The sequence below is a fragment of the Somniosus microcephalus genome, chromosome 23, assembly GCF_052327205.1.
Source record: "Somniosus microcephalus isolate GS21.2 chromosome 23, FLI_Smic_1.0, whole genome shotgun sequence".
NCBI lineage: Eukaryota > Metazoa > Chordata > Chondrichthyes > Squaliformes > Somniosidae > Somniosus > Somniosus microcephalus.
In genome coordinates this window covers 72,065,929-72,085,126 of record NC_141009.1, presented here as the reverse complement: position 1 = coordinate 72,085,126, position 19,198 = coordinate 72,065,929, and the positions used below count along the sequence as shown (strand labels likewise).

Genomic DNA, 19,198 nt, shown 5'->3' with positions numbered 1-19,198 from the left:
TTTACATAAATGGATTGGCAAAACTACTTGAACAATCTACAGCACCCGGCCTCACCCTATATGAATCCAAGGTTAAATTCCTCCTCTATGCAGACGACCTGGTTCTGCTGTCACCTACTAAAGAGGGGCTACAGCAAAACCTGGACCTGCTGGAGTCGTACTGCCAGACTTGGGCCCTGACAATAAATCCCCAAAAAACCAAAGTCCTTGTGTTCCAGCAAAGATCCAAACATCAGGGACCCAAAATAAATTTCACAGTAGGAACAACCAAAATTGAACAAACCACTAACTACACATACTTGGGCTTAAAAATCAGTTCTACGGGAAACTTCAAACTGGCTGTGAATGAACTGAAAGAGAAAGCAAGAAGGGCTTTCTATGCCATCAAAAAATCAATCCAAATAGAAATCCCAATTAGCATTTGGCTCAAAATTTTCAAATCAGTAATTGAACCAATTGCACTCTATGGCAGTGAGGTATGGGGACCGCTAACTCAACAAGAATTTGCAAAATGGGACAAACACCCAATTGAGATCCTACATGCAGAATTCTGTAAAAGTATCCTCCGGACTCAAAGGAAAACAGTAAACAATGCATGCAGGGCGGAACTAGGCCAATATCCATTAATAATCACTATCCAAAAAAGAGCCACCAAATTTTGGAATCACCTACAAATGAGCAATCCCCAATGCTATCACTACGACGCCCTGAAATGCCAAGAGCTGACCATAAAGAAGAATACCCTCAGTCAATTAGTCCTGGGACTCAGTGAAGTAACTACTAACAATACTAACAATAACCAGCCCCAGGACAGTGACAGGGTAACACAAAGAATTCGACCCAACACAATCGTCGCTAAGCAAAAGGAAAAATATCTGACATATTGGGCAGAAACAACAAAAACCCAAAGCAAACTCAATTGCTACTTGGCCCTAAACAGACAATACAACATAGCTGATTACCTGACCATGGTAAAGGATAACAAACTGAGAAGAACCTTGACAAGGTACAGACTTAGCGAACATAGCCTAGCGATCGAAAAAGGCAGACACAGGCAGACCAGGCTGCCAAGAGAGGACAGGATATGCTCTCACTGCAGTCAGGGAGTGGTGGAGACAGAGATGCACTTCCTCACAGCTTGTGGAAAATATCAGGGCATCAGGGAGAATTTCTACCAAAAATTCTCACAAATATGCCCGGATTTCAGAAATCTGAATGACAACCAAAAACTCCCATTCCTACTGGGAGAGGAGAGAAGCTGTATAACACTGGCGGCGCACTATGTTACAGCTTGCCATGAACAGAGGGACAACCAGTAAACTAAGAAAAAAAATATATATAGACAATGCGAATGTATGTTTATACACTCAGGGATATACCTGTTTATACACTGTATGAATAGAACTGCGTTTATGTGCTAAACCATAAATGTATTTTGATGCTTTGGCAACATAAGATGTGACTTATCATGCCAATAAAGCGATTTAAATTGTAAATTGTAATTGAATGACAACCAAAAACTCCCATTCCTACTGGGAGAGGAGAGAAGCTGTATAACACTGGCGGCACACTATGTTACAGCTTGCCATGAACAGAGGGACAACCAGTAAACTAAGAAAAGAATATATATAAACAATGCGAATGTATATTTATACACTCAGGGATAGACCTGTTTATACACTGTATGAATAGAACTGCGTTTATGTGCTAAACCATAAATGTATTTTGATGCTTTGGCAACATAAGATGTAACTTATCATGCCAATAAAGCGATTTGAATTGAATTGTGTCTTTGAACAGGGAGACCTTGGGGTGTATCTGTGAACAGGGGGACCTCTGGGTGTATCTGTGAACAGGGGGACCTCGGGGTGTATCTGTGAACAGGGGGACCTCGGGGTGTATCTGTGAACAGGGAGACCTCGGGGTGTATCTGTGAACAGGGAGACCTCGGGGTGTTTCTGTGAACAGGGAGACCTCTGGGTGTATCTGTGAACAGGGAGACCTCTGGGTGTATCTTTGAACAGGGAGAGCTCGGGGTGTGTCTTTGAACAGAGGGACCTCGGGGTGTGTCTTTGAATAGAGGGACCTCGGGGTGTATCTGTGAACAGGGGGACCTCGGGGTGTATCTTTGAACAGGGAGAGCTCGGGGTGTGTCTTTGAACAGAGGGACCTCGGGGTGTGTCTTTGAACAGGGCGACCTCGGGGTGTATCTGTGAACAGGGGGACCTCGGGGTGTGTCTTTAAATAGAGGGACCTCGGGGTGTATCTGTGAACAGGGGGACCTCGGGGTGTGTCTTTGAACAGGGGGACCTCGGGATGTGTCTTTGAACAGGGAGACCTCGGGGTGTATCTTTGAACAGGGGGACCTCGGGGTGTATCTTTGAACAGGGAGACCTCGGGGTGTGTCTTTGAACAGGGAGACCTTGGGGTGTATCTGTGAACAGGGGGACCTCTGGGTGTATCTGTGAACAGGGAGACCTCGGGGTGTATCTGTGAACAGGGAGAGCTCGGGGTGTGTCTTTGAACAGAGGGACCTCGGGGTGTGTCTTTGAATAGAGGGACCTCGGGGTGTATCTGTGAACAGGGGGACCTCGGGGTGTATCTTTGAACAGGGAGAGCTCGGGGTGTGTCTTTGAACAGAGGGACCTCGGGGTGTGTCTTTGAACAGGGCGACCTCGGGGTGTATCTGTGAACAGGGGGACCTCGGGGTGTGTCTTTAAATAGAGGGACCTCGGGGTGTATCTGTGAACAGGGGGACCTCGGGGTGTGTCTTTGAACAGGGGGACCTCGGGATGTGTCTTTGAACAGGGAGACCTCGGGGTGTATCTTTGAACAGGGGGACCTCGGGGTGTATCTTTGAACAGGGAGACCTCGGGGTGTGTCTTTGAACAGGGAGACCTTGGGGTGTATCTGTGAACAGGGGGACCTCTGGGTGTATCTGTGAACAGGGAGACCTCGGGGTGTATCTGTGAACAGGGGGACCTCGGGGTGTATCTGTGAACAGGGAGACCTCTGGGTGTATCTGTGAACAGGGGGACATCTGGGTGTATCTGTGAACAGGGAGACCTCGGGGTGTATCTGTGAACAGAGGGACCTCGGGGTGTATCTTTGAACAGAGGGACCTCGGGGTGTATCTTTGAACAGGGAGACCTCGGGGTGTATCTTTGAACAGGGAGAACTCGGGGTGTATCTTTGAACAGGGGGACCTCTGGGTGTATCTTTGAACAGGGAGACCTCGGGGCGTATCTTTGAACAGGGAGACCTCGGGGCGTATCTTTGAACAGGGAGACCTCGGGGTGTATCTTTGAACAGGGAGACCTCGGGGTGTATCTTTGAACAGAGGGACCTCGGGGTGTATCTTTGAACAGAGGGACCTCGGGCTGTGTCTTTGAACAGAGGGACCTCGGGGTGTGTCTTTGAACAGAGGGACCTCGGGGTGTATCTTTGAACAGAGGGACCTCGGGGTGTATCTTTGAACAGGGGGACCTCGGTGTGTATCTTTGAACAGGGAGACCTCGGGGTGTATCTTTGAACAGGGGGACCTCGGGGTGTATCTTTGAACAGGGGGACCTCGGGGTGTATCTTTGAACAGAGGGACCTCGGGGTGTATCTGTGAACAGGGGGACCTCGGGGTGTATCTTTGAACAGGGGGACCTCGGGGTGTATCTGTGAACAGGGGGATCTCGGGGCGTATCTGTGAACAGAGGGACCTCGGGGTGTATCTGTGAACAGAGGGACCTCGGGGTGTATCTGTGAACAGAGGGACCTCGGGGTGTATCTTTGAACAGGGGGACCTCGGGGTGTATCTTTGAACAGAGGGACCTCGGGGTGTGTCTTTGAACAGAGGGACCTCGGGGTGTGTCTTTGAACAGGGGGACCTCGGGGTGTATCTTTGAACAGGGAGACCTCGGGGTGTATCTTTGAACAGGGGGACCTCGGGGTGTATCTGTGAACAGAGGGACCTCGAGGTGTACCTTTGAACAGAGGGACCTCGGGGTGTATCTGTGAACAGAGGGACCTCGGGGTGTGTCTTTGAACAGGGAGACCTCGGGCTGTGTCTTTGAACAGAGGGACCTCGGGCTGTGTCTTTGAACAGAGGGACCTCGGGGTGTGTCTTTGAACAGGGAGACCTCGGGCTGTGTCTTTGAACAGAGGGACCTCGGGGTGTGTCTTTGAACAGAGGGACCTCGGGGTGTGTCTTTGAACAGAGGGACCTCGGGGTGTATATTTGAACAGAGGGACCTCGGGGTGTGCCTTTGAACAGAGGGACCTCGGGCTGTGTCTTTGAACAGAGGGACCTCGGGGTGTGTCTGTGAAGAGAGGGACCTCGGGGTGTGTCTGTGAAGAGAGGGACCTCGGGGTGTGTCTTTGAACAGAGGGACCTCGGGGTGTGTCTTTGAACAGAGGGACCTCGGGGTGTATATTTGAACAGGGGGACCTCGGGGTGTATCTTTGAACAGAGGGACCTCTGGGTGTATCTGTGAACAGGGGGACCTCGGGGTGTATCTGTGAACAGAGGGACCTCGGGGTGTATCTGAACAGAGGGACCTCGGGGTGTATCTGTGAACAGAGGGACCTCGGGCTGTGTCTTTGAACAGAGGGACCTCGGGGTGTATCTTTGAACAGGGGGACCTCGGGGTGTATCTTTGAACAGAGGGACCTCGGGGTGTATCTGTGAACAGAGGGACCTCGGGGTGTGTCTTTGAACAGAGGGACCTCGGGGTGTATCTGTGAACAGGGAGACCTCGGGGTGTGTCTTTGAACAGAGGGACCTCGGGCTGTGTCTTTGAACAGAGGGACCTCGGGGTGTGTCTTTGAACAGAGGGACCTCGGGGTGTATCTGTGAACAGCGGGACCTCGGGGTGTATCTGTGAACAGAGGGACCTCGGGGTGTATCTTTGAACAGGGGGACCTGGGGTGTATCTTTGAACAGAGGGACCTCGGGGTGTATCTTTGAACAGGGAGACCTCGGGGTGTATCTTTGAACAGGGAGACCTCGGGGTGTATCTTTGAACAGAGGGACCTCGGGGTGTATCTTTGAACAGAGGGACCTCGGGGTGTATCTTTGAACAGAGGGACCTCGGGGTGTATCTTTGAACAGGGAGACCTCGGGGTGTATCTTTGAACAGGGAGACCTCGGGGTGTATCTTTGAACAGGGGGACCTCGGGGTGTATCTTTGAACAGGGAGACCTCGGGGTGTATCTTTGAACAGGGAGACCTCGGGGTGTATCTTTGAACAGGGAGACCTCGGGGTGTATCTTTGAACAGGGAGACCTCGGGGTGTATCTTTGAACAGAGGGACCTCGGGGTGTATCTTTGAACAGAGGGACCTCGGGGTGTATCTGTGAACAGGGGGACCCCGGGGTGTGTTTTTGAACAGAGGGACCTCGGGGTGTATCTTTGAACAGGGAGACCTCGGGGTGTGTCTTTGAACAGAGGGACCTCGGGGTGTGTCTTTGAACAGGGAGACCTCGGGGTGTATCTTTGAACAGAGGGACCTCGGGGTGTATCTGTGAACAGGGAGACCGCGGGGTGTATCTTTGAACAGAGGGACCTCGGGGTGTATCTTTGAACAGGGAGACCTCGGGGTGTGTCTTTGAACAGAGGGACCTCGGGGTGTATCTGTGAACAGAGGGACCTCGGGGTGTATCTTTGAACAGGGAGACCTCGGGGTGTATCTGTGAACAGGGGGACCTCGGGGTGTGTCTTTGAATAGAGGGACCTCGGGGTGTGTCTTTGAACAGGGGGACCTCGGGATGTGTCTTTGAACAGGGAGACCTCGGGGTGTATCTTTGAACAGGGAGACCTCGGGGTGTGTCTTTGAACAGGGAGACCTCGGGGTGTATCTGTGAACAGGGAGACCTTGGGGTGTATCTGTGAACAGGGGGACCTCTGGGTGTATCTGTGAACAGGGGGACCTCGGGGTGTATCTGTGAACAGGGGGACCTCGGGGTGTATCTGTGAACAGGGAGACCTCGGGGTGTATCTGTGAACAGGGAGACCTCTGGGTGTATCTGTGAACAGGGAGACCTCTGGGTGTATCTTTGAACAGGGAGAGCTCGGGGTGTGTCTTTGAATAGAGGGACCTCGGGGTGTATCTGTGAACAGGGGGACCTCGGGGTGTATCTTTGAACAGGGAGAGCTCGGGGTGTGTCTTTGAACAGAGGGACCTCTGGGTGTGTCTTTGAACAGGGCGACCTCGGGGTGTATCTGTGAACAGGGGGACCTCGGGGTGTGTCTTTGAACAGGGGGACCTCGGGATGTGTCTTTGAACAGGGAGACCTCGGGGTGTATCTTTGAACAGGGGGACCTCGGGGTGTGTCTTTGAACAGGGAGACCTTGGGGTGTATCTGTGAACAGGGGGACCTCTGGGTGTGTCTTTGAACAGGGAGACCTCGGGGTGTATCTGTGAACAGGGGGACCTCTGGGTGTATCTGTGAACAGAGGGACCTCTGGGTGTATCTGTGAACAGGGAGACCTCGGGGTGTATCTGTGAACAGGGGGACCTCTGGGTGTATCTGTGAACAGAGGGACCTCGGGGTGTGTCTTTGAATAGAGGGACCTCTGGGTGTATCTGTGAACAGGGAGACCTCGGGGTGTATCTGTGAACAGGGGGACCTCGGGGTGTGTCTTTGAATAGAGGGACCTCTGGGTGTATCTGTGAACAGGGAGACCTCGGGGTGTATCTGTGAACAGCGGGACCTCTGGGTGTATCTGTGAACAGAGGGACCTCGGGGTGTGTCTTTGAATAGAGGGACCTCTGGGTGTATCTGTGAACAGGGGGACCTCGGGGTGTATCTGTGAACAGGGGGACCTCTGGGTGTATCTGTGAACAGGGGGACCTCGGGGTGTATCTGTGAACAGGGAGACCTCGGGGTGTATCTGTGAACAGAGGGACCTCGGGGTGTATCTTTGAACAGAGGGACCTCGGGGTGTATCTTTGAACAGAGGGACCTCGGGGTGTATCTGTGAACAGGGAGACCTCTGGGTGTATCTGTGAACAGGGAGACCTCTGGGTGTATCTGTGAACAGAGGGACCTCGGGGTGTGTCTTTGAATAGAGGGACCTCTGGGTGTATCTGTGAACAGGGAGACCTCGGGGTGTATCTGTGAACAGGGAGACCTCGGGGTGTATCTGTGAACAGGGAGACCTCGGGGTGTATCTGTGAACAGGGAGACCTCTGGGTGTATCTTTGAACAGGGAGACCTCGGGGTGTATCTGTGAACAGAGGGACCTCGGGGTGTATCTTTGAACAGAGGGACCTCGGGGTGTATCTGTGAACAGAGGGACCTCTGGGTGTATCTGTGAACAGGGAGACCTCGGGGTGTATCTGTGAACAGAGGGACCTCGGGGTGTATCTTTGAACAGAGGGACCTCGGGGTGTATCTTTGAACAGAGGGACCTCGGGGTGTATCTTTGAACAGAGGGACCTCGGGGTGTATCTGTGAACAGGGAGACCTCGGGGTGTATCTGTGAACAGAGGGACCTCGGGGTGTATCTGTGAACAGGGAGACCTCGGGGTGTGTCTTTGAACAGGGAGACCTCGGGGTGTGTCTGTGAACAGGGAGACCTCGGGGTGTATCTGTGAACAGGGAGACCTCGTGGTGTATCTGTGAACAGGGGGACCTCGGGGTCTATCTGTGAACAGGGGGACCTCGGGGTGTATCTGTGAACAGGGAGACCTCGGGGTGTATCTGTGAACAGGGAGACCTCGGGGTGTATCTGTGAACAGGGGGACCTCGGGGTGTATCTGTGAACAGGGAGACCTCGGGGTGTATCTGTGAGCAGAGGGACCTCGGGGTGTATCTGTGAACAGGGGGACCTCGGGGTGTATCTGTGAACAGAGGGACCTCGGGGTGTATCTGTGAACAGGGAGACCTCGGGGTGTATCTGTGAACAGGGAGACCTCGGGGTGTATCTGTGAACAGGGAGACCTCGGGGTGTATCTGTGAACAGGGAGACCTCGGGGTGTATCTGTGAACAGAGGGACCTCGGGGTGTATCTGTGAACAGGGAGACCTCGGGGTGTATCTGTGAACAGAGGGACCTCGGGGTGTATCTGTGAACAGGGAGACCTCGGGGTGTATCTTTGAACAGAGGGACCTCGGGGTGTATCTGTGAACAGAGGGACCTCGGGGTGTATCTGTGAACAGAGGGACCTCGGGGTGTATCTGTGAACAGGGGGACCTCGGGGTGTATCTGTGAACAGGGAGACCTCGGGGTGTATCTGTGAACAGAGGGACCTCGGGGTGTATCTGTGAACAGAGGGACCTCGGGGTGTATCTTTGAACAGGGAGACCTCGGGGTGTATCTGCGAACAGAGGGACCTCGGGGTGTATCTGTGAACAGGGAGACCTCGGGGTGTATCTGTGAACAGAGGGACCTCGGGGTGTATCTGTGAACAGGGGGACCTCGGGGTGTATCTGTGAACAGAGGGACCTCGGGGTGTATCTGTGAACAGGGAGACCTCGGGTTGTATCTGTGAACAGGGAGACCTCGGGGTGTATCTGTGAACAGGGAGACCTCTGGGTGTATCTTTGAACAGGGAGACCTCTGGGTGTATCTGTGAACAGAGGGACCTCGGGGTGTGTCTTTGAACAGAGGGACCTCGGGGTGTATCTGTGAACAGGGAGACCTCGGGGTGTATCTTTGAACAGGGGGACCTCGGGGTGTATCTTTGAACAGGGAGACCTCGGGGTGTATCTTTGAACAGGGGGACCTCGGGGTGTATCTTTGAACAGAGGGACCTCGGGGTGTGTCTGTGAACAGGGGGACCTCGGGGTGTATCTTTGAACAGAGGGACCTCGGGGTGTGTCTGTGAATAGGGAGACCCTCGGGGTGTATCTTTGAACAGGGGGACCTCGGGGTGTATCTGTGAACAGGGAGACCTCGGGGTGTATCTGTGAACAGAGGGACCTCGGGGTGTATCTGTGAACAGAGGGACCTCGGGGTGTATCTGTGAACAGAGGGACCTCGGGGTGTATCTGTGAACAGGGGGACCTCGGGGTGTATCTGTGAACAGGGGGACCTCGGGGTGTATCTGTGAACAGGGAGACCTCGGGGTGTATCTGTGAACAGGGGTACCTCGGGGTGTATCTGTGAACAGGGAGACCTCGGGATGTATCTGTGAACAGGGGGACCTCGGGGTGTGTCTTTGAACAGGGAGACCTCGGGGTGTATCTGTGAACAGGGAGACCTCGGGGTGTATCTTTGAACAGGGGGACCTCGGGGTGTATCTTTGAACAGGGGGACCTCGGGGTGTATCTTTGAACAGGGGGACCTCGGGGTGTATCTGTGAACAGGGAGACCTCGGGGTGTATCTTTGAACAGGGGGACCTCGGGGTGTATCTGTGAACAGGGGGACCTCGGGGTGTATCTGTGAACAGGGGGACCTCGGGGTGTATCTGTGAACAGGGGGACCTCGGGGTGTATCTGTGAACAGGGGGACCTCGGGGTGTATCTGTGAACAGAGGGACCTCGGGGTGTATCTTTGAACAGAGGGACCTCGGGGTGTATCTTTGAACAGGGAGACCTCGGGGTGTGTCTGTGAACAGAGGGACCTCGGGGTGTATCTGTGAACAGGGGGACCTCGGGGTGTGTCTGTGAACAGAGGGACCTCGGGGTGTGTCTGTGAACAGGGAGACCTCGGGGTGTGTCTGTGAACAGAGGGACCTCGGGGTGTATCTGTGAACAGGGAGACCTCGGGGTGTGTCTTTGAACAGAGGGACCTCGGGGTGTATCTTTGAACAGGGAGACCTCGGGGTGTATCTGTGAACAGGGGGACCTCGGGGTGTATCTGTGAACAGAGGGACCTCGGGGTGTATCTGTGAACAGGGAGACCTCGGGGTGTATCTGTGAACAGAGGGACCTCGGGGTGTATCTGTGAACAGGGAGACCTCGGGGTGTATCTTTGAACAGAGGGACCTCGGGGTGTATCTGTGAACAGAGGGACCTCGGGGTGTATCCGTGAACAGGGAGACCTCGGGGTGTATCTTTGAACAGAGAGACCTCGGGGTGTATCTTTGAACAGGGAGACCTCGGGGTGTATCTGTGAACAGGGAGACCTCGGGGTGTATCTTTGAACAGAGGGACCTCGGGGTGTATCTTTGAACAGGGAGACCTCGGGGTGTATCTTTGAACAGAGGGACCTCGGGGTGTATCTGTGAACAGGGAGTCCTCGGGGTGTATCTGTGAACAGGGAGACCTCGGGGTGTATCTTTGAACAGAGGGACCTCGGGGTGTATCTTTGAACAGGTAGACCTCGGGGTGTATCTTTGAACAGAGGGACCTCGGGGTGTATCTGTGAACAGGGGGACCTCGGGGTGTATCTGTGAACAGGGAGACCTCGGGGTGTATCTGTGAACAGAGGGACCTCGGGGTGTATCTGTGAACAGAGGGACCTCGGGGTGTATCTTTGAACAGGGAGACCTCGGGGTGTATCTGCGAACAGAGGGACCTCGGGGTGTATCTGTGAACAGGGAGACCTCGGGGTGTATCTGTGAACAGAGGGACCTCGGGGTGTATCTGTGAACAGGGGGACCTCGGGGTGTATCTGTGAACAGAGGGACCTCGGGGTGTATCTGTGAACAGGGAGACCTCGGGTTGTATCTGTGAACAGGGAGACCTCGGGGTGTATCTGTGAACAGGGAGACCTCTGGGTGTATCTTTGAACAGGGAGACCTCTGGGTGTATCTGTGAACAGAGGGACCTCGGGGTGTGTCTTTGAACAGAGGGACCTCGGGGTGTATCTGTGAACAGGGAGACCTCGGGGTGTATCTTTGAACAGGGGGACCTCGGGGTGTATCTTTGAACAGGGAGACCTCGGGGTGTATCTTTGAACAGGGGGACCTCGGGGTGTATCTTTGAACAGAGGGACCTCGGGGTGTGTCTGTGAACAGGGGGACCTCGGGGTGTATCTTTGAACAGAGGGACCTCGGGGTGTGTCTGTGAATAGGGAGACCCTCGGGGTGTATCTTTGAACAGGGGGACCTCGGGGTGTATCTGTGAACAGGGAGACCTCGGGGTGTATCTGTGAACAGAGGGACCTCGGGGTGTATCTGTGAACAGAGGGACCTCGGGGTGTATCTGTGAACAGAGGGACCTCGGGGTGTATCTGTGAACAGGGGGACCTCGGGGTGTATCTGTGAACAGGGGGACCTCGGGGTGTATCTGTGAACAGGGAGACCTCGGGGTGTATCTGTGAACAGGGGGACCTCGGGGTGTATCTGTGAACAGGGAGACCTCGGGATGTATCTGTGAACAGGGGGACCTCGGGGTGTGTCTTTGAACAGGGAGACCTCGGGGTGTATCTGTGAACAGGGAGACCTCGGGGTGTATCTTTGAACAGGGGGACCTCGGGGTGTATCTTTGAACAGGGGGACCTCGGGGTGTATCTTTGAACAGGGGGACCTCGGGGTGTATCTGTGAACAGGGAGACCTCGGGGTGTATCTTTGAACAGGGGGACCTCGGGGTGTATCTGTGAACAGGGGGACCTCGGGGTGTATCTGTGAACAGGGGGACCTCGGGGTGTATCTGTGAACAGGGGGACCTCGGGGTGTATCTGTGAACAGGGGGACCTCGGGGTGTATCTGTGAACAGAGGGACCTCGGGGTGTATCTTTGAACAGAGGGACCTCGGGGTGTATCTTTGAACAGGGAGACCTCGGGGTGTGTCTGTGAACAGAGGGACCTCGGGGTGTATCTGTGAACAGGGGGACCTCGGGGTGTGTCTGTGAACAGAGGGACCTCGGGGTGTGTCTGTGAACAGGGAGACCTCGGGGTGTGTCTGTGAACAGAGGGACCTCGGGGTGTATCTGTGAACAGGGAGACCTCGGGGTGTGTCTTTGAACAGAGGGACCTCGGGGTGTATCTTTGAACAGGGAGACCTCGGGGTGTATCTGTGAACAGGGGGACCTCGGGGTGTATCTGTGAACAGAGGGACCTCGGGGTGTATCTTTGAACAGAGGGACCTCGGGGTGTATCTGTGAACAGGGGGACCTCGGCGTGTATCTGTGAACAGGGGGACCTCGGGGTGTATCTTTGAACAGAGGGACCTCGGGGTGTATCTTTGAACAGAGGGACCTCGGGGTGTATCTTTGAACAGAGGGACCTCGGGGTGTATCTGTGAAGGTGACAGGATAAGTTGAAATCGGTGTTTTAAAAACAAAAATTGCCCCTTGGCTTTACTAACAGAGAATTAAAGTACAAAAGCAAGGAAGTAATGGTAAACCTTTATAAAACACTGGTTAGCCCTCAGCTGGAGTATTGTTAAATTCTGTGCACTGTACTTTAGGAAGGATGTCAAGGCCTTGGAGAGGGTGCAGAGGAGATTTACTAGAATGGTACCAGGGATTATACGGAATTACACAGGATATACGGCTCAGAAACAGGCCATTCGGCCCAACCAGTCCATGCCGGTGTTTATGCTCCACTCGAGCCTCCTCCCGTCTTTCCTCATCTAACTCTATCAGCGTAACCCTCTATTCGCTTCTCCCTCATATACTTGTCCAGCCTCCCCTTAAATGTATCTACACTATTCGCTTCAACCACTCCCTGTGGTAGCGAGTTCCACATTCTCACCACTCTTTGGGTAAAGAAGTTTCTCCTGAATTCCCCATTGGATTTCTTGGTGACTATCTTATATTGATGGCCTCTAGTTTTGCTCTTCCCCACAAGTGGAAACATTCTCTCTGTATCCACTCTATCAAAACCTTTGATCATTTAAAGACCTCTATTAGGTCACCCCTCAGCCTTCTTTCTCAATAGAAAGGAGACCCAGCCTGTTCATCCTTTCCCGATATGTATACCCTCGTGTTTCTGGTATCATCCTTGTAAATCTTCTCTGCACCCTCTCCAGTGCCTCTATATCCTTTTTATAATATGGCGATGAGAACTGTACGCAGTACTCCAAGTGTGGTCTAACCAGGGTTCGATACAGGTTTAGCATAAATTCCCTACTTTTCAATTCTGTCCCTCTAGAAATAAACCCCAGTGCTTGATTTGCTTTGCTTTTTTTATGGCCTTGTATTATGTCGCTACTTTTAGTGATTTGTGTATTTGTATGCTGAGATCCCTTTGTTCCTCTACCCCATTTAGATATTTATTTTCCAAGTAATATATGACCTCATTTTTCTTACCAAAATGTTCTTACCTCACACTTATGTGTTTAAATTCATTTGCCAATTATATGCCCATTCTTAATGTCTTGTCATTTGTTGCAGTCCTCCTCAGTGTTGACTATCTCCCCAATTTGGTGGTGTTTGCAAATTTAGAAATTGTGTTTTTGATTCCAAAGTCTAAATCGTTGATGTCAGTTGTGAACAGCAGTGGTCCCAGCACTGATCCTTGTGGAACACCACTACCCACCTTCCGCCACTGTGAATAGCTACCCTTTACTCCCACTCTCTGCTTTGTCTTGAAGCCAGCCAGTTGTCCGTTCTGCTACTTGTCCCCTGACTCCGCATTCTCTGACCTCATTAGTCTAGTATGTGGCACTTTCGGAAATCTAGATAAATTACATCATCTGCATTCCCTTTCTCTACTCTCTGTTACTTATTGAAAGAATTCTGAGAGGTTGGTGCGGGTGCACTCGGCAGTGCGGTGCGGGTGCACTCAGCAGTGCGGTGCGGGCGCGCTCGGCGGGCAGTGCGGTGCGGGCGCGCTCGGCGGGCAGTGCGGTGCGGGCGCGCTCGGCGGGCAGTGCGGTGCGGGCGCGCTCGGCGGGCAGTGCGGTGCGGGCGCGCTCGGCGGGCAGTGCGGTGCGGGCGCGCTCGGCGGGCAGTGCGGTGCGGGCGCGCTCGGCGGGCAGTGCGGTGCGGGCGCGCTCGGCGGGCAGTGCGGTGCGGGCGCGCTCGGCGGGCAGTGCGGTGCGGGCGCGCTCGGCAGTGCGGTGCGGGCACACATCAGTACATTTTGTTTTACAGCAAGTTACTCCTGACAGTCGGATGCCTGTGAAGTTTGTCGATGACGAGGAGCTTGCATACGTGATCCAGCGTTACCGTGAAGTCCACGACTTCATGCACACATTGCTCGGAATGCCTACTAATATACTTGGTAAGTCTGATCACTCGGGATGGTTTGCTTGTTGGGGGTCTGGGTTCGAGCAGGTGACCTTTTATAAGATCATTTCCCGGGTTAATTACCTATATGTACCTGCATTGGCAGTTAAATGCAGAAGTACTTCCTTACTGTTTAACAGGGACTTGCTAGCTCCAGACCCTTTCACTCTCCACTCCTACTATAGTTAGCAATTAAAAACTTTATTTTCCAGTTTTTATGCCATAAAATTGCACCAGTTTTCCACCTTTGGGTTCAAATGCAGCTCAGACTGATGGATTAAAAGTCCTCTCTCTCTGCTGGCTGCAATGGTCCTTTGTGAACAACTAAAACCAATAGATTGGGGGAAGTCATTCAACGATGCTTCAGTAGAGGACAAGTGGATTATGCAGGACAAATACATACTGAAAATCAACACGCTCAGACTAAACAAACATGTCCTAAAATGGATTAACAAACGGATTTAAAAGTATAGCGGAAAAATGATCTCGCATCCTGTAGGGAGAAGGGGAAAGGGGCTAGCTGGCATAAATACGAGAAAATGTGGAAACACATTACAAAGGGTAAAAGGGGACCGAGGAAAAGCAGACGATAAACAGCAGTAATGCATTCTTTCTGCACCACAACAGGAAGAGGGCAGTCAAAGTCAAGACCGATGGAAACTGAATCAAAACTCCACATGGCACAAGACGGTGAACGTTCTGAATAATCCCTTGCTCCACTGTTCACGAGGGAGAGCGTGAGCAACGTCCCCAGACTCAATGGGCCGAATGGCCTCCGACTGCACTCTATGATAACCAAAGTAAAATCATCAACCTCCATATCAATGAGATCAAAGTCTTTGACAAGCTAATGGGTCGTAAACCACTAAATACCCTGGGGTATCACAGAAATCACAGAAACTCCACAGTGCAGATAGAGGCCATTTCGGCCCATCGAGCCTGCACCGACACATATCCCACCCGATCCCCGTAACCCCTACACCAACACATATCCCACCCTATCCCCGTAACCCCACGTATTTAATCCCCCTAACACTAAGGGTCAATTTATCATAGCCAATCAACCTAACCCGCACATCTTTGGACTGTGGGAGGAAACCGGAGCACCCGGAGGAAACCCACGCAAACACGGGGAGAATGTGCAAACTCCACACAGACAGTCACCCGAGGCCGGATTCGAACCCGGGTCCCTGGCGCTGTGAGGCAACAGTGCTAACCACTATGCCACCGTGCTGCCCACGGTAGATGGGATTTATCCCAGAGTGCTGAGAGACTAGGGAGATTTGAGACACTGACAGTCTTTCTGAGCACGTTATGAGGCACTGGGGCGGCAGCAGGATAATGTGGTGCTCAAAAAGGAGACAAAACAGACAGGCATTAGGAACAAAATACAGTGGATACGGGAAATCTGAAACCGCAACAGGAACAGTCAGCTGCTCCGGCACAGCATCTGTGGAGAGAAGCAAAGTTAATGTTTCAGACACTGCCCTTCAGAACCAGAAAACATTACAGGCCGACGCCTTATAAGACAGGAAAGGAGAAGAGAAAATGAAGATACACAAGAAGAGACAGTGTGAGGTGATTGGTGGAAAACAGGAGATGGTTAAATGACGGACCTGATAGCGGGAGACACAAGGAGGCAGGAAGAGAGAGACTGGAGAAATGGGACATAGAAACATTGTGTGGTCCAACCAGAAACAGAGAAGATAGGAGCAGGAGTCGGCCATTCGGCCCCTCGAGCCTGCTCCGCCATTCAATGCGATCATGGCTGATCATCCAAATTCAGTACCCTGCCCCTGCCTTCTCCCCATATCCCTTGATCCCTTTAGCCTTAAGAAATATATCCAACTCCTTGAATATATTTAATGAATTGGCCTCTACTGCCTTCTGTGGTAGGGAGTTCCACAGGTTCACCACTCTCTGGGTGAAGAAATTCCTCCTCATTTCTGTCCTAAATGGCCTACCCCTTATCCTTAGACTGTGTCCCCTGGCTCTGGACTCCCCGACCATCGGGAACATCCTTCCTGCATCTAGTCTGTCTAGACCTGTTAGAATTTTATAAGTTTCAATGAGATCACCTCTCATTCTTCTAAACTCCAGCGAGTATAAGCCCAGTCAACCCAATCTCTCCTCATACGTCATTCCTGCCATCCCAGGTATCAGCCTGGTGAATCTTCGCTGCACTCCTTCCATGGCAAGAACATCCTTCCTCAGATAAGGCGACCAAAACTGCACACAATACTCAAGGTGTGGTCTCACCAAGGCCCTGTATAACTGCATGTATGGGATCCAGAGAATGTGTCACTGGGACCACTGCTGTATCTAATTTACATCAATGAACTGGACTCAAACTCAATGCAAAGCGGTCACACTTGCAAATGATGCCAAACTGGGAAGGAATGGAGCTGGGATCTCAGAAATTACAGAATGAATTGGAAAAATGTGAGTGGGCAGAATGGTGGAAATTAAATACAAACCAGTTCAAGGGCTGATTGTAGGAAGGAACAGTAGACCACACGTTCCCCATGGATGGGGTTGAAATAACTCAGGATGACGTTGAGAGAGCTGGGAGTCTTTGTTGACTCAACAATCAACATGTCCAACTAATACAGAGCAAAATTCAATAAAACCAATCGGATGTTGAACTAGAGTCAGAACAAATCAGAGAATCGTGATCAAACTGTACAGGGCTCTGGTCAGACCCACCTTGAGCACTGTGTCCAGTTCTGGTCAGACCCACCTTGAGCACTGGGTCCAGTCCTGGTCAGACCCACGTTAAGCACTGTGTCCAGTTCTGGTCAGTCCCACCTTGAGCACTGTGTCCAGTCCTGGTCAGGCCCACCTTGAGCACTGTGTCCAGTCCTGGTCAGGCCCACCTTGAGCACTGTGTCCAGTTCTGGTCAGTCCCACCTTGAGCACCGTGTCCAGTTCAGGTCAGACCCGACTTGAGCACTGTGTCCAGTTCTGGTCAGACCCACCTTGAGCACTGTGTCCAGTCCTGGTCAGACCCACCTTGAGCAATGTGTCCAGTTCTGGTCAGTCCCACCTTGAGCACTGTGTCCAGTTCTGGTCAGTCCCACCTTGAGCACTGTGTCCAGTTCTGGTCAGTCCCACCTTGAGCACTGTGTCCAGTTCTGGTCAGTCCCACCTTGAGCACTGTGTCCAGTTCTGGTCAGACCCACCTTGAGCACTGTGTCCAGTTCAGGTCAGACCCACCTTGAGCACTGTGTCCAGTTCTGGTCAGACCCACCTTGAGCACTGTGTCCAGTTCTGGTCAGACCCACCTTGAGCACTGTGTCCAGTTCTGGTCAGACCCACCTTGAGCACTGTGTCCAGTTCTGGTCAGACCCACCTTGAGCACTGTGTCCAGTTCTGGTCAGACCCACCTTGAGCACTGTGTCCAGTTCTGGTCAGACCCACCTTGAGCACTGTGTCCAGTTCTGGTCAGACCCACCTTGAGCAATGTGTCCAGTTCTGGTCAGTCCCACCTTGAGCACTGTGTCCAGTTCTGGTCAGTCCCACCTTGAGCACTGTGTCCAGTTCTGGTCAGACCCACCTTGAGCACTGTGTCCAGTTCTGGTCAGACCCACCTTGAGCACTGTGTCCAGTTCTGGTCAGTCCCACCTTGGGCACTGTGTCCAGTTCTGGTCAGACCCACCTTGAGCACTTTGTCCAGTTCTGGTCAGACCCCACCTTGAGCACTGTGTCCAGTTCTGGTCAGACCCACCTTGGGCACTGTGTCCAGTTCTGGTCAGACCCACCTTGAGCACTGTGTCCAGTTCTGGTCAGACCCACATTGAGCACTGTGTCCAGTTCTGGTCAGACCCCACCTTGAGCACTGTGTCCAGTTCTGGTCAGACCCACCTTGAGCACTGTGTCCAGTTCAGGTCAGACCCACCTTGAGCACTGGGTCCAGTTCTGGTCAGACCCACCTTGAGCACTGTGTCCAGTTCTGGCCAGACCCACCTTGAGCACTGGGTCCAGTTCTGGTCAGACCCACCTTGAGCACTGTGTCCAGTTCTGGTCAGACCCACCTTGAGCACTGTGTCCAGTTCTGGTCACAGATAAGAGAGACATTAAGTGCTGGAGGCAGAGAAGAGTCCGAAAACATTGAGTTTGGTTGGTGTTGAGTTGGAAGAGTACTGAGTTTTGTGGGGGGTGGTGGGAAGGGAGTACTGGGGCGGGGTGGGGGGAGAGTAGGAGTACCAAGTAGTGGTGTGGGGGCGGGGGTGGGGTGCCCTAGACCACTAGGGTTAAATTACTGACTCAAACCGAATGTAGTTGTTGAATTTGCAAATGCTTCTGATCAGACAGGGAGGGGCAGTGTCAGGGCTCTGATTTTGAGGGAAGATTCGAAAAACGACTGTTCAACCTGAAAATGAGTCGGGGGGTGATTTGATAGATACACAAGATCCTGAAGGGAATCAAAAGATAAATTACTTTAAATTGTGAGAGCAGGACAACTAGTAACAGGTAAATTTAGGACTGACATCAGGAAATTCTTTTACACACAGTGATCAACACATGGAATGTACTCCCAGATAGTCAAAAACCCTGGAGTTATTGGAAGAAACCAGTGGTGCTGTGATAGGGGAGGGGTGTCTCTCTGGATCATAAACTTTGGGCAGCCCTAATCCACAGTGGGCATGGGCCCCAAGCGGCAAACTGTCCCAAATTCAACACGTAATTATCAATCTCGCTCCGAGTCATCACTAGTTTGGGAAATGGAGAAATATCTCACTGAATCGGGCGGGGCATTGCCCTGAAGATCAGGCTCAGGGGTGTTTCTATACTGCCCTGGGAGTGTTTGGCAGGGGTTGTACAATGGAGGGTGTGGAGTGGTATAGATATTCTGGAGTTTAGTTCAGTTTACCTTTAGTGGAGCGAGTGTAAAACTGTCCCTCGGGTGTGTGTTGTCGGGAGGGGGATGTGTCGGCTGGATGATGCGGGCTGTCTGGGGCTCTGCCCCTATTCTCTTTCTATGTTGTCCCCTAACACTGCTGTTTCACTGTTGAACAGGGGAGGTTGCAGTCAAGTGGTTTGAGGCAGTACAGACCGGTATGCCCATGTGTATTCTGGGAGCTGTGTTTGGCCCCCTCCACCTATCTGCCAGGTAAGGGTTTTGCTCTTTTTTCTTTGTG

General features: G+C 52.4%; 1 protein-coding gene across 1 annotated transcript in view; it reads left to right on the top strand.

The window, feature by feature from the left end:
- coq4 (coenzyme Q4 homolog (S. cerevisiae)) overlaps window positions 1-19,192 on the top strand; it is a 42,280-nt gene extending 23,088 nt beyond the window's left edge. Inside the window, exons 3-4 of the mRNA XM_085965160.1 lie at window positions 13,923-14,052; window positions 19,077-19,192. Of these exons, the coding sequence (XP_085821286.1) occupies window positions 13,923-14,052; window positions 19,077-19,174 (228 nt within the window). The 3' untranslated portion in view covers window positions 19,175-19,192. The remainder of the gene's footprint in view (window positions 1-13,922; window positions 14,053-19,076) is intronic.
- The last annotated feature ends 6 nt before the right edge of the window (window positions 19,193-19,198 follow it).